This window comes from Brachyistius frenatus, unplaced genomic scaffold (genome assembly GCF_029030835.1).
Source record: "Brachyistius frenatus isolate BFR_SWC_R1_liver_20210118 unplaced genomic scaffold, ASM2903083v1 Contig_54, whole genome shotgun sequence".
Classification (NCBI taxonomy): Eukaryota; Metazoa; Chordata; class Actinopteri; family Embiotocidae; genus Brachyistius; species Brachyistius frenatus.
This window is the reverse complement of record NW_027210653.1, coordinates 1,276,863-1,300,748: the sequence shown is the minus strand read 5'-3', so window position 1 is coordinate 1,300,748 and position 23,886 is coordinate 1,276,863. Positions and strand designations below refer to the sequence as shown.

Sequence of the window (23,886 nt, the reverse complement as noted above, 5' to 3'; positions counted from 1 at the left end):
CAATCCAGCAAATATTACCAAGGCCTAAATCAGAATTGCCCTGGTCAGGGAAAGAGATTGATTACTTCAGAAATTAAATGGAATGCCAGTCATTTGAGTAAATGACTTAAGATGCTACGGCAGAGCAGGAAGGCGAGAAGACAATCCTGTTGTGTTTTTGTTTCCTTTTTTACTGTGACTATTTTTGATCTCACTGCTGCTGATGTGATAATTGTCCTCGGCAGTGATTATTCATGCTGAAATCGCATCTACGTATTTTGTAACTCTTCTTCTTTTGTTTGTCGCCCTCTTGGACACACACTCTCCTCCCTCTGCAGTCTGTGTGCCGGAGCTGTGGGGCATCCTCCGACCCACTGCCGTTTACAGAGCTGGTGCATTATGTCTCCACCACCGCACTCTGGTAAGAACAGACTCTATAAAACATTCCCTCTCCCCTGCTGCCATTTGTCTCGCTCCACTCTGTTTTCACTTGGCATGTCTGTTTGCATTATCACAAAATTATGACTTAACTTTGCAGCATTTTTACATTGTGTCAACTTCATCTTTATTTGTCTCTGGCTGTTTCCCTTCCTCTTCTTCACTTGTTCTTTTTTTATGCTTTTGCTGACTGCGTCTTTCGCACTGTGACTCTTCTTTCTCAGTCAACAGATGCTTCAGCGCAGAGACGAGTCTTTTGGGGAAATGTTACAAGCAGCAAGTACGATCGGGGACCTTCGTAACTGTCCAGTACGTTTCCTTTTGGAAGTGGTTTTATGCTACTGAAGCTTCACCGAAAACAAATATAATACCCACACACTCCTGTTACTTGAAAAAGTAATATTGATGTCATGCAAATTTTGTTTCGGACTCCAATGCTTCTTACGTATTTCGTTTTTTATTTGAATTTCTACTGACCATCCCAACAAGGAGTCTACATTTGTAATCAGTTAAAGTTGCTTTTGGGCAATATTGTGGTCTTTCACTATGTTTTTGTCCTGTTTTTTTCAGAGCAACTGTGGCCAGAGGATCAGGATCAGACGTGTCCTCATGAACTCCCCAGAAATAGTTACCATAGGCTTTGTATGGGACTCGGATCAGTCCGACCTCACTGAGGATGTTATCCGGTCACTGGGGCCTCATCTCAGTCTCTCTGCGGTGAGTTCACTTTAACAAATCATTTTTGTACTTTTTTTTTTTTTTCATTTTATGAAATTATTCAAATGTCATAGTTCGGGTATCAAAAGGCCTGTTTAAATTTCTCCATATATTACTGTAATTTTTCATACAACTGCATTCCTCCCACTGCATTCGCGACAGTTTATTTTTCAGCAATCGAACATATGTGGGAAATAAAGTGGGGATTTATTTCTCTGTAAGTCGGGGCCGTTGCGTAAGAAGTCAACACTCAATGCCCAGTTGGCCCACACCACTGATCAAAAAGCCCCTGCTGGCCTTGGTCAGCTTGTCAAAAAGCCCCTCCCCTCATCTTTGTGAGTGAGTGTTTGTGATGCATTCCTCTCTGAGAGAACATGTGGGCTGAACAGACGGCACTGCAAAAGGGCAAGTATGTGTCCAGCACTGCATTTGTTTGTAAATACTTTATATTCACACATTCTTGATCACAAGTATGCGGCGATGTGGGATGTCTTTCTTTTTTTTTTCTTAGAAAGTTGTGTTTTACATGTAGACATTTATCTGGATTAAAATCTCAACCTTGTTCAGATTAAACACAAACTATATTAGCACATGATTACATACATGTTCCTCAGTAGCCTGTTCGCATCAGTGTGCTGTGTGGATGTGCTTCACTGGCCAAAATACAGGAGTGTAGTTCAGATCAGGACATGCTCGTACGCTCCACACATTACATAACTTTTTTTTTTATTGAAGTATTCAAACTGTTTATTTGACAGCTCCCTCTTTTGCGTTTCCAAACCATACAATCAGAAGAATCTGTCGGACCCACCCACCCACTCGTGTGCCACAAAGGCCTTTATTCATTAGAGATCATTTCATGTGACTTTATTGGGTTTTAAAGGGAGCCCTCCACCCACATGATTTGTTTTGAAATCTATTGCTTGAGAGGGTGGGAGGGAGACGGCGAACCGGCTGTGCTGGAAACTTGGGAGGGGAGGGAGGAAGGAACGAGTGACTGTTCACCGACACGTTCCCTGTTTTGTTTGTGGTTGAAAAAAGAAAAGAAAAAGAAAATAACTCCATATATCTGTATTACTAAGAATATTGTTCACCCCTATAACTGAGATGTCAAGTTCTACTGTGGCTGCGCTGATTCAAACCAGCTCTTATTTGTACTGATTGTCAGATCAATGCTGGTTCATTACCTTCAGCCCTTTATCTTTAAACAGATGGAGTAACTGATTCCACCAGCTTTCAGCATCGATCACTTGCGTTCCCACGTTGTGTCGCGTTGCTGCCGATGAATAGTTGGAGTGTGTATATTTATTTGTGTGTGTGTGTGTGTGCGTGTCTGTGCGCGTGGACACAGCTCTTCTACCGGGTGACAGATGAGCATGCCAAAAAGGGAGAGCTGCAGCTCGTCGGGATGATCTGCTACTCCAGCCGCCACTACTGTGCCTTCGCCTTGCACACCAAATCCTCCAAGTGGGTCTTCTTTGATGATGCAACCGTGAAAGAGGTGAGACAGCGTGCACTCGTGCTGAAATCATTAGTCAGTTAATTATTGCGTTAATTGACTAGTCTAGCTATTTCGAGTTAAATTGGTTGTCTCAGACAGACGATATATTCTCAGACTTAATTTTGTGTTTAAGGACATTTTAACGCTTTTCTGATGTTTTACAGATTTGACATTTGATATTTAATTGTAAAAAAAATCATATGTAATTCGAAAAATAATGATAATGATGACATAAAGGTAGTTTTAAAAAAAAAAAATTTTTTTACACAGCAATCATATGATTTCATTAATTAGGAGCACAGCCGGATATCAGACTTTATCTGATTTGGTACAGAGCATATTGTAACAAAGTAAGATAATTCAGCTTCCCACAGGATACTTGCGCGTTTTTCTAAAATGTTTCGTTTTATTAATGTACAGATGAATCGTTTGCAATATCTTTTCATAAAAATGTGCTGTTATGATTTGATTTAAAACCCCGTCTGCTGTGCAAGCAGCAGCAAAAAGTAGCGATGTGCAGTGTTTTATCTACATCATCAAGTCTCTTTATCGTCCAATAAGGAACACATCGATTGCACTTCATGAGCCTCTGGGTTGATGAGCCTTCATGGCACTGAAGAGTCAACCAATCTCCCCCCCACTCCCCTCCCTCCATTTCTACCGCAAATCCTCAACTGTGTAATCACAAAGCACTGCAGTAGTCAAATGTAGCTTAACCAGTAAAGATCTTTTTTATGGATCCCGTCGCCTTTTTAAAGTGTCGGGGTCACTGAGAATGCTGATTTTGAAATGTACAGAGGTATGTGCTGTATGTCTGTGTGAGAAAGCGGCTTCATTTGTGTGCCTGTCTGCGTTTTGCACCTAGTTGGTGCATATACAGTATATTGTGAATCTGCTTATCCGTTCATTCTTTCCTTTTTCCTTCATGTTGGATTTATTTTAATGATGTGCACATGCAAGCGTGGCTTTTGTCTCGTATGCTGCAATGGCTGGCTGGCTGGCTGGCTGGCTGGCTGGCTGGCTGGCTCTGTGTCAATCCATCAGCAGCTTGTGCTGTGTGTGCAACCTCTCCCAACTGAGATGGAGGAGCCACAGAACTCAGCACCTGCCAAGTCCATACCTGGATCGAAGCTTGCCACCATTTCTGCTACTCCCACTCCTAGCCGCTAAATGACTACTGCAGTGTCGCCCATTTACTGCTTTACGAGTGGGTGAAAATATTTTACAAAATTATAAACAGAAGATCTTGCTGGGAGTTCTGATTGGATAATGGATGTCCATCATTTTGTTGTAGCGGATTTTTTTTATTATTTTTTTTATAGCAGACACATAATACAAATCAAAAAACAACAGTAGGAACGAGGAAGGAAGGAAAGGAAGAGGGCTTTTGAAAGGATGAAGCTGTAGTGGAAAGACAGACATGGCCAAAAGCCATAACCATCAACATGTCCTCAACTTCACAGATAAAGAATATTGGGCCTCGCTAGTCCAAAAAAAGCATGTGAAAATAACAACTTTATATTTCAATTTTTCCCCCATCCAACACGCTTTGTTCATAGTCGTTCACACATACAGTGCAACACATTATATATACACAAGAAGTCATGGTTGTCTACCTCTTTTATATTGTATATTTTTGTTATTCCTTCAATCACAGTCGTCTTTCACATTTATTTAGTCGCTCTTCCTTTCCTTTGCATTGGTTCTTCTATCCCCTCGTTTCTCCACGTCTTCCCTGCCTCCTTTCTCCTTCCCTCTCCTGTCATTTGCTTAATTAAGGAGCACACAAGCATCTGTTAGCCTGCAGCCTGCCGTTGTGGCGCCTTTGTGGCCAGACATGCACCTTTCACGGCTTAGCTAATGTGATTGTGCGATTTTGCCTGAGCGGGTTGTATTCACTCACAAATTAAACGATGCACAATAGAGGTGAGGTTTCGTTTCAAAGATGCGAGTGAATTTTATAAATGCTGTCAAATCATTTCCTGTTCGGTGAAGATTGACTCGGATTGTGACCTTTTGGTGATGCAACTAAAGCTTGGTATTAGTTTATATTTTGATACCTCTTTGTAAAATGAAAACAGATAAGGTCACTACTAGGTGAATTATGCTATTATGTGTAGAGGCCATCTGCTTTTTTTTTTTTTTTTTTTTTCCAATTGAATTGGACCGTGGTTGCTTGATGTGGGCGATGAAAAAACATCCATGATCTGCTGAAAATCCCCAAGAAAGCGCATAGATGTTGTTTCACTTTGTATTATCACATAAAGCTGCACACTTCCTCTCATGTTTTTACATCTGCGCGTACGTGCGCATTGACGCAGCTTCTCTTTGTGTTTTTGCCATAGATTGGATCCCGGTGGAAAGATGTGGTCAGCAAATGTATCAAAGGTCACTTCCAGCCTCTCCTCCTTTTCTACTCCAACCCTAATGGGAGCGCTATTACCGCAGATGACGCCTCAAGACAAAACAGCAGCCAGTCCCAATATAAGACCCCTGTCAATGGTGAAGTGCACGGTATGACAAGTCCCATCAGGGTTGTTTCAAAATCAGTGTTTGTTCTGTATCTGTTTACCTCAGAGGTCATCGTGTGTAGTTAACATCAGTGTTGTATCATGTAAAACGAGGTGTTAATTGTCTTTTTTGTGGGAATAACTGCGTTAAATTCCCTTGAGCTGTATTTATCTTTGTTATTTATACCTCTGTGCTTCATGTTTTGGTTTTTTTTTCCTTTGCATTCACTACCTATAACCACATCCCAAGTGACCAATATGATTATAATACCCGGCCATAAAACATCCATTAATGTGCAGCTAGGGTGTGCAGCTACCTCTCTTCCGAGGCTTTATAGCTGTTAAAAGTGCTGCAGGATGTGGAGGGGTGAATAAAAGAAAAAAACTGTGAGGAAATGTTTTGGCTCTATGCTGGTTGAATGCAACGTGAGAGTTTACCCCCAAAGTTCCAGTCTCAAAGTGGTTTGCCTCGAATTGCAAATTTAGTATCTCAAGTTTGAGTTAAATGTTTGGTTGGTGAGTTGAAGTGAGAATTATTTATCTCTGTTTGACCTATTTGCCTCTGTACTTTCAGCTGAAGTGTTTGACTTTAAGAAAAAAAAGTAATCTTGCATGGAAATTTGAAAAGACAATTTTTCTTGGGCAAAATTCATGCAGTGCTGGTCTTCAGTAGTATCCTTACTTCGTCTGCCCACCTTGAATTCACTGAAACATCTGCAAAAAAAGAAAAAAGAAAAACAACTCTACCTATTAATGCATCAAATCTAAAATCATATTCCTCGCTAACAGCCGGTAACAAAAAATTAGTTGGGGACAACAGCTGAACATCTCTGCTGCTAGGATTATATGTCCCTGGATTTGTGTGGTTGGGGAGGTTTTTTTATCCCTTTTAAAGATCCTCCTCCAACTCTCCACGCTGGCCTCGCCCCAGGTCCAGGCTGTGGCAGCCGCTCTCTGCCCATCAGAGCTGACAGGGCGCCCGACTAAACTGGATGATCCTTCAAAAACCAAGAAGAACACTGTGTGGATTTTGTAATTTGAATTCTGTTTCTCAGTTTCAGGTGAAGTCCGTGTATTCCCTGCTACAAATTTATGTTTTATTTTGAAACTTCAGCAACAGGTTTTATTGTGTTTATGTTGTAAAAAGGACTTCTTCTTTTTTTTTTTTTTTTTAATATATATATATATATTTTTTATTAATAGGCTTGCTTAAAGTGTTTAAAAAAATCAAATAAAAAAATGTTGTTCTTTTTTTTTTCTCCTCATCAGGCTTTGAGTCTCCAGTTTCAGCCCCCACGAAGCTGAACCTCACCAGAGAGAATCTGAATGCTCTGTTGGGCCAAGACTCTTTCAAACAGAAGACCCCTTCAACCTTCAGCAGGGGCAGTGCTCAGACCAGTGGAGGACGGGGAACAGGTAGGGCAAAAAGTATGGAGGGACTGAAGCAGAGAGATTTAAGAGGAAAATCAAGTTGAGGACTACATCAATATTTGAAGTTCTGTAAAATATCTTGACTTAATTCTACTGCAAATACGAAAACAACAACAACATGTTACCGGGAGTGTAAACCAAACTGTTGTTGTGTGCTTGTTGAAATGGAGTTTGTTTTGCACTGAACAAGAAAAACATGCAAAATGAAAGATGAGTCACATTGGGTGTGCGTTTTTAGCTTTGAAAGACTGCTTAGTTTGTACATATTTTTGTCCTCAGAGAGTGGTGACACACGGATCTGGCATAGCAACCAGATGAAGAGATAATTAAATGTCTTCGCTGTAAAACTAAATCTGGCCATGTTAGTATTACAGAAAGGATTAGGGACCCTTGTCGAGGAGAGAGGCCACAAAGGGCTGCCAATTTTGCACAAATAAGTGCGAGCAGGCACAGAGTGTGAATAGAGAAGAAGAGTTCTTATTATGAAAAAAAAGGACCTCTTTGATATTATTTCACATTCTATTTTTTAAGTCATTTTGCAGAAGGAAGTTGTGAATGTCCTTGAACCGTTCACCATTGTTTCTTTTCACTTGAAAGTGATTCCTGAAGCTGTGGTGTTGGGATGGGAGGCTGCAAGATAATGAAATATCAGCAGCTGCTCAAAGCTTTTGGATCAAAGTCAAATTTAATTATTTTGCTCTCATACATCGAGATGTGAAATGTTACCCATTTCTCTTTTTTTGAAAGGAAAAAGCATGCAATCCCCCCCACCCCCCCAAAAATAAATAAAATAATAATAATCTCAAAAGCACCTGGTGTTTTTTGAACTGTCATGTTCTCTTCACAGTGCTTCCTTCTGAAATCTCCGACAGCTAACAGAACGGCAGTACGTTCTCCCGCGCCGTGACAAATCATTGCGTTTTCAAAGTGAATGCCTGCCAGAGACGGTGCAGAGAAGCCTCTGCACGGCCATGCTTCCTCCCTGCTGCCTTTTCCCCCTCATGTAGCAGAAAATCTACCATATATACATCAGCACAACGACGTGCTGTACAATTCACCTCTGTCTACACACTCAGCAGCTGCTCTGTGCCTCGGGGGGAGGGGGTGCTGGGGACTAAAAAAGTAGAAAACGGAAACGAGGAAAAAGATGTAGTGACGATGGATATCTAAACGTACATTGAGATACAAATAGTTTCAATGGTGTCTGCAAAGGGGAAGATTCCCACCTGATCCAGCAAAGATTTGACTGCTTAATAGGCCAGAAATAATGAAATACTGGCTGTATAACCTCTGTCCTTCAATTGGGGGAATATGCACCAAATGCCTGACATACTGTCGTCGTTGTCCCCCCCCCCCCCCCCCCTGTTTTTTTTTTTTTTCTCAGTGAAAATTGGCACCAGCGATCCCAAGAGTCGCTTCAGGGAGATTTCTCGAGAAGTTGCCCAGAGAGCAGGAGAAGTGCGGGGGATGCATTCATCCAGAAGAGAACCTGATAGGAGCGGTCAACGGAGGCCGGAGTCACGCCACAGAGGTTGGTTGCCGACACATAGGATGTGGATCAGCGGAGACAGAGCCGCACACGCACACACGCACACGGCCAGGCATTATGATACAAAAGGCGAGCCTTTTACTTCCCCGGCCCTTATGTAACCGTCGGTTTGGGAGCAATGTGTCAGAAAGGGGATTAAGCCCCAGCGTCTGTTGGAGACTGCGTTGATCTGCCCTCTCTCGTAGCCGGAGCCATTGGTCCTTCTCTCTGTGGTCCACATGAATATTAACAAAAACGCCAGAAACTAAGCAGATCAAACCCAATAGCTATGAATACGGTATGATTTAATTAAAGGGTGAATTTAATACCTAAATTCACACATGTGCCCCTTTTTCCTCATTTACCTCAAACCAGTTAAGTTTCTGTATTTTTATCGGTACACTGTGTTCCTTTAATACGCCTCTAGTTCAGCAATGCTTACAATTAAGTATCAGTGAGGGGATTATGGAGCAAAATTGTAACGCGCCAAATCCAGCATGTCAGCAGCAGTAGCCTGTGTTGGTACAGTGCTCACATCCTATTATGAACAAAGGTGTTGCCGTGATGAATGGCGCGGCTATAAGTGACACTACAGTTAATGCAAGTAGTATAAATTTACCGCCGCGCTGCTCGTACCCGAGCTAGCACTTTGCTGAGAAGTGTTCTTCAGACACACAGCACTTAAGCAACTTCACTGCTTATATTGAACTGTGAGTTGAGCCTCGGGAATTTCTAAATGATCTCCGAGTGTATTGCTTTAGACACGTTGCCATTCTTCCAAAAATGATCCGCAGCCTTGGGTGCTGTTAATAACATCGAGCTCGCAGCAGAAAGTCCTCAAAACATACCGGTATCGTGTATATAAGGAGAAACGTCGACAGCCATGTTTGAAGTGATTTAACTGTGGCACACAGTCAGCAAAATCCAAAGCAATGGGGGACTCCATCTCCCGCGGGCTTGTTTCCAAGGACTGACAGTTATATGTGGTATTAAATTCACTTTTCGTCCATTACAACACGACGTTACGACAGATCAGAGTTTCCCGGTCAGTTCGACGAAAACTTCCATGCAAACATGCAGCCGCTGAATCGAAGGGTGAGAAATGCATTGGACAGGTGACCCTTACAATTCAAATGAGGAATTGCATTTTACAAGTTTTGCCTTCATTCAAAAAGTACTTTTAAAATATTTGTTTCTGTCTCTTTAAAAAAAAACTAATTCCATGCAAAATTAAATAGAATGTTCTTTTTGATTTTTTTTTTTTTTTTTTTTTTAAAGATTTTTGAATAAAAACAAAGTTTGACATGACTGAACTAGATTCCCAGAAAGATGTCAAGTCGTATATTTTGAAAGTGGCTGTTATGGCTGGGAGTGTTTTTGCAATAGCTGACATACATCCGTAGCACACTATCTTGTGAAGACATGTCACTTGTCCGTTCGGGAAACACACATGATGAATTTCTACAGAAAAACCACAGTGCTACATTTTGTCATCAGCATCTGAATCGAGTTTGCACCCCTCGACATGGGAGAAAATGGACCCCTGATGGCTGTAATTTAAACCTTCCTGTCATCTGCAGACATCACTCTGGGAACAGTCACTCTGTTGTTGTTGTTGTTGTGCCCTTCCTTCACTTTCTGCCCAACCTGCTGTGTCTCCAGTGTTTGGTGAAAGTACATTTTTTGGGGGGGCTGAGAAACATTATCGATGACGCAGTTTTATAGCATCAGGTTTAGCAGGAAAAACTTTACAATCAGACAAAATGAAGTGAGAAATCATTTTTGGATTGCAAATAAAATGTTTGTTTCAAAAGTGATCTGATTGTGTTTGGTGTGTGTGTGTGTGTATAGTTAAGAATAAGCTTTGCCTTTCATGTTTTCATGGTTAAATCTCTGATGATTTCTTTTTTTTTTTTTTTCTCTCTCTCTCTCAGATCCAGGCCAAGACAGGACTTACTCCCGCTCTGCTTCCCCTCCAGAGAATGGCTTCAAACAACACCTGGAGACTCGACTGTACAGCAGCCAAGGAAAAGGTCCCACTCGGACTGAGCGAACACCGCAGCTCGGCGGCCGGTCTTCCCACGAACCCTCCCGCTCCCAGCCGAGGGTCCAAGGGCTACCCAGTGTGGCCGCTGTAAGTAGTGGCCATCACAGCCGGAGACTAGACCAGCTCTCCAATGGATACGACACCGACAGCAGCCAAGACTCCCGAGAGCGTTCTGGAAATGGAGCGAACAGCCGCAGCAGGTCCAGTCGCCCGTGGAAGCCAATGCGGGAGGCGCTAAATGTGGACAGTGTTTTAAGAGGCGTCGGCGGTGGAAATTCAGTCAGTCAAGAGCGAAGGCAGCACAGCCCTCGGAGAAGACCCAGCAGCCAGTCGCCCTCACGCGACCGAGAGCGAGACAGAGATTTTACGTGGGGGGGCCGGGAAGAACGTAAGCCAAAGAGCCTGATGACCATCTACGAGGATGAGCAGAGGCACGAAACTGGAGGCAGCCGAAGCTCGCTGGACTCAGACGGGCGGGGGGGCTACAGTGACAAGGACAGGTCGAAGGGCTCCGCAACTCTTAAAATGCACAATGACAACTGGAAGATCCAGAGAACTGAATCCGGATATGAAAGCAGCGACAGACTCAGCAACGGCTCGGCAAATCCCGACTCACCTGTTGTCGAGAGCCTTTCTTCCAAGGACCTCCGGCCCATACCTGAGCTGCATCTGATGAGGTAAAAGACACTTTCGGATCCGAGTTCTCATCAGCCGAGTGCACCAGAACTTGGCACCACAAAGTGTGATGCGGAAATAGCTGACACAATTTTTGCTGCGTGGTGCCAGGATCAGATTGCTGCTTTGTCATCCCGTGCCCCGCTCATTTAAGGACTTGAGTCTCCAAAGTACTGCCATTTCTAAATAATTAAACATTACAAACAAACTGTTCTAAGAATAGCAAGACCCATTTAACATAAATTCACACAAGGCAGATGCGTGAACCTTATTATGCCGGGCTGTCATTTGCTGGCTTTGTTGTACAGGTCTTGTTTGGAGATAATGATCCCAACTAGTTGACAACTCCTGTACTCAGTGGGGAGAAGCAGCAGATAGCTGACTTCCCCAACTGCAAGTGCATTATTCAAGCGTATCTGTTGACAGCGTATCAGTGAAGTGCCTCTTTGATTATTCATTTTTAAAACATGGTTATGATGCTCAGGTTAACACTGAAAGTGATCCGATTTGTACTTTTATGTTGATATTTTGGTTCTTATTAGAATAAATGATCTTACTGGCATCTTATAGACTTTATAGGAGATACAAAGCATTGAGCTTGAAGAAAAGAAACTGTTTTTTTTGCTTTTGAATATCAATAACGGCAAAGGAAAAAATATATATTTGTACATCTGCTGTCTTCGCATCCTTGGCGGGATTCGTTTCTGATTTGCACCATAATGATAAAACTATATACTTAGGCTGGAATCCTGAGGGTTAATTACTCCTTACGTGGTTGATAATATATGCTGTTGATTAGCATGTGGCATTCCAAAAAGGCATTATTCATTTTGTTTGTTTTGTATTGTAGGGATCACTTCCCTCAGAGAAGAGTTGACGATTTGAAGGCTGACATGTTGCACTTGGCCTTTTCCACCGGTAAGTAACACTTCCTCGAGACAAAAAGCACGATCAAGGAAAATATTCTGCCGTTATCTCCATAAATCTACAAAGGGAAGGTACATGTTCCATTTCATATAGCGAAAAGTAGATGGAAGTATCGGTCTTTCACACAGGCTCGACCCTGACATTGAAGACATTTCCTCTGCCCAGTAGACTTCCGTGTGTTGTAAGGACCTGAAACATTAAGATCGTCCTCAGCAATTTCCTTGATTTATTGTTCCATCAGTAATGTTAAGGTCACAGCCTGATTGAAGGGATACTATATGGAAATAAGTATGCTCCGGTTCCTGTCTGACTGGGCTTGACCTTTTTTTTTTTTTTTTTTTCCCCCCTCAGTAAAGTTTATGTAATGCAGCACACAGCAAAATGTACGTGGGCTTAAAGGAGAATCAACCCACGTTGAGATCAGGCGGTTTATCTTAACACTGTATGGACTCAGTTTTCATATTTAATTGGTTGTCCTTCCTCACACAATAAACAAAAGAACAAATGTAAAATAGTGGGAGGGGGGGGGAACCTCAAGGACCGACCAAGTTAACTTTTAACTGCAGTGAATAATATCTTCTTTCAGTAGGAAATATAATAACTTTTAGATCCACGGGGATGCAAAATCTGGTGTGAAAATCAGTTTGGACACAAAATCTGTAAAAAGAAGAAACGATGAGCCTCAACTATGAGTCATGTTGTGAAGTTGCAATAATGTATTTTTTTTTTTTTTAATCTTGTAGACAGGATAGTGGGGAGATTAGATGTCATAAATAGCACTAGGGTTTTTTTTGTTGATGTCCTTTCACAATCTTTATCTGGCACATGCTTCACGGTAGCGGCGCAGAAAAAAATAGGAAAATATCTTTTAAACGAACGAATATCTTGGAAAAAATGCTCGACTAGCTCCCTCAGCAGGAATACATGGAGTTAATCCAGAATTAGAGGGAGAGATGAGTGAGCTTGCAGGGGCCACCCAGCTGTGCCCAGCCAGGCAGAAAATGCCACGACTGGACCTGTCAGGTGGTGGTATTCAAACAAGACTCAAATAAAATGCCATTTTATAGCACTGCAGTTATTTCCAGTTCCTAAACAAACAAGCCTGCTACAGTTTTTATCTTGTCTTTAAGTTTATTCAGAGTTTAAATTTAGCTTCAACACGAGGGCGGCGAGTCGGGGAAACGGAATCAGCGCTGGTCGCGTTGCCGGCCTGTGAGCATCAGCACACGCAGAGTGATTCATGTGAAAGAATCTCTGGCAAAGACACAAAACACTTCTGTGGGCAGATGTGGCTGTTTGTTTTACTGCTGCAAGGTTCATTTAGTTTCATTGTTTTACATTCCTCTGAAGGGTTTTCCCTGGAAACCTCATCGTTATTGCTCGTATTTATCCTATAAAATCGATAGAGGACAAATAATTCCACAAACCCCGATTAAACAGAGACGCGTGTTCCATCTGCTACAATTTTGTTTGAAAAACGTCTTCTCCCAGGCCGAGTGCCTTTCAGGAGTCACGACGGTGGTCGACAGATGACACCGTCAACCAGCTTCATTCACTCACTTCCTCTTTGGTTTGTAAAATTCCGGGAGACTGTTTGTTTGCATCCGAGAAGTATCCTCGGCTGCGTTTGGAGTTGCCGTCGATTATTTCATGAACGTCTTAAAATCCTTAATCGTTGGGACCTTTTGAGGACTGTTCTCCAGTGGATATTTTGAGATCAGTCTTGAGATATTTATGCCCTGCTGCCTGCAAGTTGTATTGACAAGGCTGCAGTAAATGTGTCCACAGTCAATTTGGCCTGAGTTCAGTGGCGGTAGTCTGGCGTGAGCTGCGGTTTCAGAAAAGCCTGAGCAGATTCCAGTCGTCCATTAAAGTCCAAAATCCTTTCTAAAAGCACACTCGTGTGGGAGGGCAGTTGTGTGGACATTTTCCCCCCCGCAGACATTCTTTTTTTTTTGTGTGACGGTTTGCCGCATCAGAGAAGAGACTTCCAAGTCCTTTATGATCACCTTGGTGACGAACCTTTTAATGTCTGTCGGGGAGGTGGGTGGCGTCTGGACTCCTCCATCCGCTGTCGCGCCTTTCTCTCACTTTTAACCTAATTTGACGCCTGCGCCGCCTCATCGCCATAGAAACACACTCCATGTTTCGTGAGCACATTTTCGCCACGGCCGCGATCACGTCGACAGAAGAGTTGTGTCCGCAAATATTATCCGGCGACAGTGTTTTTACTAAAGCGCTCGCTTTGCGAATGCTTTCCATTTGGGAAAAACGGACACAGAGATCAGAAACGGATAAATGGCCGGGGTGAATTTCACCCTTTATCCGATTAACTGGATTTGTTCTCTATTGTGTTTGTTTGCGTTCATCTTGCGCAGCGCGTCGGCGTGTCGGGAGTCATAATGCCGCTCGGCTTAGCTGGCCTATTGACGCCACTTCACAAGCCGGTGGCTGATGTGATAATAATAAGTGTTAATGCCACGGGATGAGCACACATTTATATTGTCGTGTTTGGCTCACCGCTCCCTCGCCTGCGCCACGTCAGCACACGCAGAAACGACGGCATCGTTTGGTCTCCGGACGACGCTCCCGAAGGTGGGATGACTTTTTGGACTCGTGGCCGCGACCCGATAAACTTTAAATTGTCTTAAAAAAGAAGAAAAATGGACTTTTTGGGTTGTTGTCCGTAGTTTCATTTCTCCCTCCCCGCAGCACACAGTCGCTCAGTTCCTCACAACAAGCCGAGCTGCAAATATTCGCGCATTTCTGATTGATGTTGAAGAATTTTAAGTACCCCAGACAGCAGTACGCAGAGAACTACAAATCTCAACTTGACAGCCTCAGAACTGAAATGTGTAGTTTTCTTTTTTTTTTTTTTTTTTTTCCGTCGCATCAACAAAACTTCAAAGGGCTGCCGGGAAATTTTGCATGTACAATTTCTCAAAAACCTAGTTGGCGTTTGCTTTCATGGTCTGTACGGAAGCTCATTTTCTATTTTCCGCAGGAGCGTCAAACTTTGGCAGTTGGAATAATTGAAATGATGTCAAATCGCTTCTCTGTTCCCCTCAGTTAAACTGTCCTGAATAACTTCTCTGTGGATGACATCAGCTCCCAAACAAGTGACTTTTTCCAACCTTTTTTGTTTGTTTGTTATTATTTACACGAGGAGAGCGTCTTTATAATCACAAGTGTTTCAAGGTTAAATCAGCTACTGATGACCCGCACGGTTTCTAACAGCAGAAGGACACGCACGTATGCGAAACAGCTTCGCTTTCTTTAGTCCTGTTTAACCACGTTCATTTTATGCTTTCCAGTTAAACGTGGGAATATTGGGGGGGGGGGGGGGAACTGGCTTTTAGACAGGACGTTGAATGCAGCCGAAACGCAGTCTTAACCCGTGCAGATCGCAGTGCACGGAGGGTTTCCCCCGGCCGAGTGCGGTAGGCCGTGTAAACGGCAGGACGCTTCGGAGTACATCTTGTTTTGCTGGCGTCGGCAGCCGAAGCTGTAACAACAAAAATTCCACTGGGAGGAGTGGGTCTCCTCTGGTCATCAGCCAGAGCCGGAACCTGAACCCGAAGAACTGACTCGCTTCAAACGTTGATCGAGCCCTTGTAACGATTTGACGGCCGGTTTGCTTGTAACCGGGCCCCAGACGGTCTGTGAAGCCGGTTGCATCTGCCTCACTGCCGCGCAGCTGCTTTCTCCTTCACGCTTCCTCTTGGCAACGGTGCACGTGGTCATGAAGACGGGGTGGGGGTGGGGGGGGGGGGGGGGGTTCCTACGCAGAAAGCGTCGTGAACCGCGTCTCTTTTTGTTTTCCGAGAATGATATTGTTACGTTTTGCTCGCCAACGCTGCAGATCAACGGCATCAAATTGTGAATTGCCACATGGACTTAGAGGCTTAAAAATGCAATAGTGTTGTTGGAGGGGATCTAAAGTCTGGAGTCTGACCCGGGCGTAATTGCGTGCCAGCACAAAGGATTTAGCCACTAATGCTTTGAGAGAGCGCAGGGGGAGAGAGAGAGAAAAAAAAGAGAGGGGATGCTGACACATCACAGATGGTCCTTAGCCGCTCACTCTCTTTCTTGCCCTGTTAGTCAGCTGTTGTCTGTCTCAGGCCTTGTAAATCACACCCACCCCGCCAACTGGGCAGAGCTCCACGCCGGCCCCCGCTCAGGGGCCTGTTTCTCAACATGCCTCGGGCGTGGATCCGATTGATTTGAAATCTGCCGTTATCCCCGAGTTAAAGCTGCACAACTGGCGTGCACCTCCTCAGGACACGGTCAGCTTTCACAGGTCGACGAGAGTTTTGCTCCCTTTCGTCTTCTACCGTCTCTTCGTCCGTTTCTAAACGAGTCGGAGTTCATTCAGGGTCCTTGTTGTTTTCACGGGAGTGTTAGCTCAAAGCTACCGGGGCCTGGGTATGAACCCAAATTCCCTTTCGAGGGGCCGCGTTCTCTGGCTGGATCAGACAGTCGGGAGTGGGACACGGAGGGGGGGGGGGGCCCGAGGGCGCTCTGCCAGACGAGCTGCTTTTGATACTTCCTCTCCCAGCAGCAGGCAGAAAGGCCTCGTCCTGACCCCTGTTAGATAACGCGCCTTTTGCTGGAGAGACACACACAAAAAAAAAGAGCTATTGTGGCCACGCTCAATGGGTCTGCATTTGTCCGTCTGGTAGAGACGAGCGCAAGTTCACAAATGAGCGCCTCGTGATGTAAAGCCACTCATCGGAGCTCGTTTTTGTTTCAGACGAACGAGGAAGAAAATCTCCTGATCTGCAAGACTCCGATATCCCGTCTGGTCAACCCATGCAAAGGTAAGCAAGCTCTTCAAAAATGTTTCCGTCGGGCTGCGACGAGTTCAAGTGAAATAATAACGTGGCATTTTTTTTGTTGTTGTTGTTGTTGTTGTTGTTGCACTGAGCAGAAGACGAGCCTTCCGATACACGCCGGGGATTTTGGAGAAGAACCCGGACGGCGAACGGGAGGAAAACGTGGACGGCGGCCCCGCGAGCCCGGCGCCTCCTTACTTAGCAAAGACCAGCAGTTCCGAGTGGAACAGCTCCGATGACCTCGCCGGACCCTTCTCCGAGCAAGAAGAGACCGGCCCCGCCCGCATAGACCCTTTCTCGCACAACTATGCCCCACCTTTACCCCCCAAGACTTTTGGCAGCGGTCACAGCGACCCATCTGGCGTCCACGCCGTCCCGCCGGAGGTGCCGACACGGTCAAACCCCCGCAACGAACCCAAAAATGGCCTGTCCCCGCTCTCGCACGGCACCCTCCGGCGCTGGATCGAGACACCCGCTGAGCACAGGCTGTCGTCCGACGCCAGCACCAAGTCGGGCTCGTCGGACCAGGACAGGAACGATCTGTCGGCCAGCGAGAGCGACGAAAGGTTACCCAGTCCAAAGCCCGGGCACGACGACGGTACGCATTCTCCCTCTCTGACAGATGTGGCTCTCCCCACCACTTATTTCTCCGTGGATAATTGCATGACCGACACGTACCGGGCCAAATACCACAAGAGACCTGTCTTCCACATGAAAGCAGAAGACCACGCGTCATCAGGGGAGAGCGATGTCGACGGGAGGGGGCTACCTTTGACTGACGTCCAGCCACTAGAGCCTTCCAAAAGCCGAACAGAATCGGGTACCACAAAAAATGCACCACGCCGTCATATCATTTCTGATATAATTTATTTATTTATTTTTAACGTTTCATTTTCTCTCCGACTTTTGTTTTGCAGGATATTCTACTACCAAGACTGCTGCAAAGTGGAATCCAGTTACTCCAAAAGGACTTGATGAACATGGTTTCCTATGATTTTTTTTTTTTTTTTTGCATCGATGGACTGAATGATCCTGTGACCGGATGCCAAAAGGAACTGTTCTGCACTATGACCGCTCCACAGTTCGACTCTTTTTAAACTATGTATTTTCTCATGTACTTTTTTATAACAGAAAGTTGGACGTGAAACTGGATGCCAAAGAGATTGTAAAAAAAAAAACACAAGAATGGCAGGTGTCTTTTAATTAGCTATCCAGCTACCACAAAAGCTTTGAATAGCGAATTTGCACAGTCGAGAGCACTCGAAAGGTACAACAAGAATTATGCCTAAAACATTTTGCTGGACTGTTGGAGCTCAAAGGTTCGTAAAGAATGTGTCACATGAAGCCACTTTACCACACAAGAGATTAAAAGATTTATTCCTCGCACGCACACACACACACACAAAAAAAAAAAAAAAAAATTGAAAAAAAAAAGAGTTTCTTCCAGTTCTGCTTTCTCGCACATCTTAACGAATGCTCTCATTTGTTTAACTGCTTGTTTAAATGTCAGTGTTATGAGGCGTCTGCTTCAATTCTGTCTGTTTTTGGCGTAACATACCCCCGGGGCTGTGAGCAACACAAGAGGTTCCAGTTCTCATCAGCACACGAGCACACTTTTGGCACGACTTTGAAATGGATCCGAAGGATCCGTGTGAAAATGAAGCTCCGGGACACCCTCGTTGTTTTTTTTTTTTTTTTAGCCGATGAGACGTCTTTTGCACAATTGTTTAGGTTGGAAAGTTCAACTTGGATACTTGTTTCATTCTCACTTCCCACCAGAGGAGGTCTGATAAACCAAACGAACCGGTGAGGGTGTGCAGGGCTTTTAAGGTGACGGGTACTTCTGTTAAACCGATTGTTTATTTGGTTGGAAAATGTGTGACGCAAACCTTATCTCCTCTCATGTACGCCTGCACATATCCCATCAACTTTACATATTTACTGTGTTTTATATGTCTCCGCACTGTTTTCTCTGGTTTCATTTTTTTTTCTTTTCTTTTCTTGTCACACTCCTCACGGTTATAATATTTTTGTCTTCGGAAGAATCAACGAATTTCTCATGTTTCCTTAAAAATAGCTCCTGTTAGCAGCAAGTCGATGGAAATGAAGAATGTCACCTGCGGAACAGACTGGGCTTGCCTTTTTTTGAGGGGGGGGGGGGGGGGGTGTCATAAATAATGTGTTGTAACTTTCACTAGTTTACTATTTTTGGTTCAGACTTTTGATATATGCAACAGACTCATGCACAGTGCCTTTTGTATTTTTCTATGTCAAGGCCAGATTCAATTGGAGCCATGATTTGTACAATTCTTTGATTTTAAAGGATTTTTGTAACATTTTATTTTATTTTTATTGATTAACAGTCGTTGAATAAAACAGTTTTATTTAACCATATCTGTGTGTCAAGCGACGTTGATTTAACAGCACAAAGTTGAAAGGATTGCAGTGCTGAACTTGAATCTTGGAAGAAACCTGGTCTATGATCAATATGCACATTTTTAATTGCATATATATGTATATGTATATATATATACACACTCCACGATGATAAACAGAGCCTCTTGAAGCTAACATGCAGATCATGGTGTTAAGTACTTGCGAGGAAATGTGGTGTTTTGCTGCCACCTGCAGTTCAGATTGTATATCCTGGAAGAACCTTCTCGTGCAGTTCGTTTGTTGTACAGAGCAGAGACTTCTCTGACCTCTGACTGCGTTGGAATCCAGTCCAAAAGAGTTTTGACTCACTGGGCGGATTTAAACAATGTAAGCTTGAATCTTATCACTTCTCTACTTCACAAGTGCAACAAAGAAACGCACCGACTCGTGTTGTGTGAAAAGTACTGTCACCACAAGTACTACGAGTAACTTGAACAGGGCTACTTGTTAAATGAAGACACGAGAAGGCACGTACAAGCTACTACTCAGCAATCCGTTTTGCCACAGGTGCCCCCTTCACCACCCACCACCGTGATCTCTACAGACTGGTGGACTGGCCCTCCCTTCACACCAGGCGGCTACAACACCGGCTGCTCTTGGTCTACAAATCCCTTTTGGGAATGACCCCTCGCTACCTCTCAAATCTTCTGCACATCTCGGACAGTAATCGCCATTTAAGATCAAGTGACTTCATGAGGCTCATCGTTCCAAAAGTCCGTACTGTGTTTGGTCATAACGCCTTTCATTTTGCCTCTGCAAACGACTGGAACTCACTTCAAAACACACTCAAACTGACAGCTCTCACCTCTCTCAACATGTTCAAACTAAAGCTGCAACAAATCGTAGTTGACTGCTGTACCTGCTGACCAGCCCTTGCTTTTCTCTCTCTCTCTCTCTCTCTCTCTCTCTCTCTCTCTCTCTCTCTCTCTCAAGAAAATCCAGTAATCTGCCTTTCTCATTTTATTTATTTATTTTTTATTAATTGTATTGTTTATTTTGGTACATAGTGTTTATTCATTTACCCATGTTGTCTTTAGCCTTTTCCTCATGTGTTTGTTATACTGTTTTGTATCTGTGCTGTTTGTGTCACTGTGTGGACTGTGTTGACAGGTCATCATTGTAAATGAGAATTGGTTCTCAATTGATTTTACCTGGTTAAATAAAGGTCATATACATACTATTCCATCAATGCCTTCTCTGTCGTAGGAACTTCTGGTCTTCACTTAAATACAATATTTTCTCAAGAAGCATCAGCGACCAGTACAAACAAACAAAAGAAAATGTTACAGGGACAGTTGACATACGACATTTCTTGAAAACCTTTTTCAAACCTTTATTAAAAAAAAAAAAAAAAAAAAAAAATGCACATTCTTGTGGTGGATTCAGCATACTTTATTACCCCCCCCATCAACAATGAAATAATTACGAACAAAGACTAGTACTCGGGGATGGGAGGTTATTATATGATTGGATCATGCCGACATGTATTTATAAATCCCCTGCAGAGAGTATACGGAGATTTTTGTGGCCCATGGATCCAATAATAATCATGATTTTACTTTGGGTTTTGTGTGCGGTGACATAATGGAATAGGTTTACAATGCTGTTGCAAAATCCATGTATAATTTCTTCATCCTGAAGAGGGAAGTAGAGGACTTTGTAAGCAAAATACAAAGTGCAACCAGATGCATAACAATATGCACAAGTATTTTTTTTTACCTTATTAAAGTGTTGAGCCCTTGCTGCAGCTTTCTGTAGATCTGCTGATGTATGTTTCAGGTTTTTTTTTCGGGGGGTGGGGCCTAGTCTTAGCAAAAGAAATGCATGATGTAACTGCTTTTATTTCCATTTACTGTCAACAAGTCAGCAGAAACAGTCGAGGTTACTCACTACGTGTATGTCAGAATTGTATTGACCCTTTAACAATGATGGAAATATATATATATATATATAAAAAAAAAATACACCAACAACTATTTTTTTTTTTTTTTTTTTTCCCCTACATCTTGTTGGAAGACAATTCACAAATACAATTAAACAGGAATAGTGATTTCTTAAAATGACAGCCCCGGACCAGACGCGGGGATTGTTCTGACGCTCACTGGGGGGTTGGGAAGGGGGAGTGGGGGGGCTGGAAGGGAGAATGCGTCTACCGTGCAATGTATTCAGAGAATCCTGACAATGTTCTGCCATTCAAGACTCTGCTCCTCCTTGCGTGGCATGTCTATCACAGTTTTGGTATGCTTAAATTTTTTTTATTTTTTTTTATTTTTTAGCTGTCTTCTGGTTATGTGTGTGTGTGTGTGTGTGTGTGTGTGTGTGTGTGTGTGTGTGTGTGTGTGTGTGTGTGTGTGTGTGTGTGTGTGTGTGTGTGTGTGTGTGTGTGTGAGAGTGTGTGTCTCCTCCACCATCCGTCAGAGTGGGACTCGGGCTGTCAGCGTGGGCTCCTCCTCTGCAGCTGCCGTACTTCATTAGGGGCCATCAGCTGAGCTCAGTGCTCTACTGTCAGAGTCAGACTTCTGCTTTCTCCTTTTCCTCCTCCCTTTGCACTTCTCTCTCTGTCTCACACACACACACACACACACACACACACACACACACACACACACACACACACACACACACACACACACACACACACACACACACACACACACACACACACACACACACACACACTCTCTCTCTCTCTCTCTCTCTTGCAAAGTGTCCCTCAAGCTCACTCACATTCTTCATCCTCATCCTGATTACTCACTCTGTCAACTCACCTCAGTCTTTTCCTTCTCGTGAAACGTTCCCCTGCTCTCGCTTTGCATTTTTCTCTCCACTGCATATGCTCCTTTCTCGTCAGACTTTCTCTTTTTTTTTTTTTTCTTCAATTTTTTTTATTTCCTCCGCAAATCAGCATAAACCTTGTTTTTCAGAATCAACTGACCTTTTTTTTTTTTTTTGTGCAAACATATTCATTGTTCCAGCACCATAGGGACGGGCTTAGTACTCCAAATGCAGTAATTTCAATATCTCTCTCATCTCGTCATAAGGAAATTGAAATGTTTCATGTTGTGCCACAGAAATCATTATTTTCCACATGGCCTCAGATGTTCCCCTTCAAATGTCAGAAAAATCCTACATTTACTTCAGCCCACATAGATCAGCTGACGTTATTGTTTCTGTCAATATTGATGAGATGTGACATGAAGGCTCAGACCTTACAGAAGTTGTATTTACAACACTGAATGTGATGCAAACTAAAAAAAAAAAAAAAATTAAAAAAAAAGATTCCGTGCATTTGTTTTTCTCTGTCAATACTTTTCGCAAAAAATATTGCACATTTAAAATATGGACTAATTTTTTTGGGGGCTAACAAAGGATGTTAACAACAGTCACTGAACTGGAATTGCTTGGAGCGGATACCATTATGATGCAGAAAGTTTATTTGGGATTAACATTTCTCGTAGCTGCCAGGCAGGCCACAAATGGCAGCACTGAGCGAGGTGTGCTCTGAGCTGCATTCCAGTGGATTACTATTATATATTTTAAACTGTTGATGGGTTTAAGTAAATATCAGGGAATTCACCAGCAGCCATTGTATCAAGCACTCGTTTTTTTTTTTTTTTTTTTAATTTTTAATTAAAATATTTAATGTGTGGGAAGCGCGTGAGGGGCGCGGTCTCCCTGACGAGGCGGGTGGAATCATAATCGCGCGAGGTCGACTTCCCGCGAGATTTGTGGAACAAAGTTCGTGGCGGTCCCAGGTGAGCGTTGTGTCGGTCCTTAATTGGACTGTTACAGTTATGCAGCTCGATTTTGGTAATTACAGGGTGAGTTGGTTTGTCAAACTTTGTTTTGCTGGGATCACTGTTACTAATCTACACTCAACAAAGATATAAACACAGCACTTTAGTTTTTGCTTCTATTTTTCACAAGTTTAAATTAAACATCTAGTTTTTTTTTTTTTTTTAATTCTGTCATTTGGCCAACCCTCATTGAAATACTGTGGTAGATAAAAAAAAAAAAAAAAAACAACAACAATAGAAACGCCTATCAAGCTCTTTTGACGTTGTGTGGAGTTTCAAAATTAGTTTTGTGTTCAGTCCAGGTGCAAGTACTGTTTTTTTTTGTTGTTGTGGTGAGGCATCTAGTGGCCACGAGAGAAACTACATCTGTAGTCACTTGTACTGACTTTCGTTGGCAGATGGTCAAACTGCAGTGAAATTGTAGAAGTTGATGTTGTGTTAATTAATGCCAAAGCAGTAGCGCTCGTTCTCTTTGAAAAACATACTTGTTCGCAAAATACAGTGTGTGGGTGTGTGCATGAGTGGGGAGGCCCATACGCTGCGAGTGTGTGTGTGTGTGTGTGTGTGTATGTATCTATTTTGTCCTTTTTGCAGAACAAACTAGGTTTCTGGCCTGTTGTTGTTCTGGGCAACAATATTTGTAAAGTGATTTTTATTGCCCAGACGATCTCTGGCTGCAAATGGAAAGTTTTCACTTTGTTCCAAGTGCGAACGGGGACTGGAAAAAGTCAAGCTCGAGTTGATGATCTTTTATGTCAGCCATTTCAGGTTGCTGGGTTTTATTTAGTGTTTATTTGTGTTCACTACTTGAAGTGCCAAACTGGGACTGCAATTTCCACGTGTTTCTGAAACAAAAAAATTTCAATTTTCTTCTGCAGCTGCTTCCCCCCCCCCTCCCTGCCAGATTTCCCCGTCTTGTCTGAATGTCCTCTTTAGCAGGCCACGGCATGCCCAGTTGTGTACATGTGCATACACAATCACGCACATGCACACGCAGCCCCGCGGGCTTCTGTTCTTGTTGTCATCCTGACAAGCAGTAGGAACAGGATTACGGGCAGAGGCCCT

The 23,886-nt window shown here is 43.3% G+C and overlaps 1 protein-coding gene across 3 annotated transcripts in view; it reads left to right on the top strand.

The window, feature by feature from the left end:
• LOC138624714 (inactive ubiquitin carboxyl-terminal hydrolase 53-like) overlaps window positions 1–18,982 on the top strand; it is a 31,438-nt gene extending 12,456 nt beyond the window's left edge. For all 3 annotated transcript variants that reach the window (XM_069705147.1, XM_069705145.1, XM_069705146.1), the window contains 12 exons: window positions 318–400; window positions 642–726; window positions 988–1,134; window positions 2,486–2,635; window positions 4,981–5,149; window positions 6,415–6,561; window positions 7,961–8,107; window positions 10,039–10,828; window positions 11,677–11,744; window positions 16,507–16,573; window positions 16,684–17,408; window positions 17,506–18,982. In XM_069705147.1, the coding sequence (XP_069561248.1) occupies window positions 318–400; window positions 642–726; window positions 988–1,134; window positions 2,486–2,635; window positions 4,981–5,149; window positions 6,415–6,561; window positions 7,961–8,107; window positions 10,039–10,828; window positions 11,677–11,744; window positions 16,507–16,573; window positions 16,684–17,408; window positions 17,506–17,582 (2,655 nt within the window). In that variant the 3' untranslated portion in view covers window positions 17,583–18,982. The remainder of the gene's footprint in view (window positions 1–317; window positions 401–641; window positions 727–987; window positions 1,135–2,485; window positions 2,636–4,980; window positions 5,150–6,414; window positions 6,562–7,960; window positions 8,108–10,038; window positions 10,829–11,676; window positions 11,745–16,506; window positions 16,574–16,683; window positions 17,409–17,505) is intronic.
• Window positions 18,983–23,886: the final 4,904 nt, after the last annotated feature.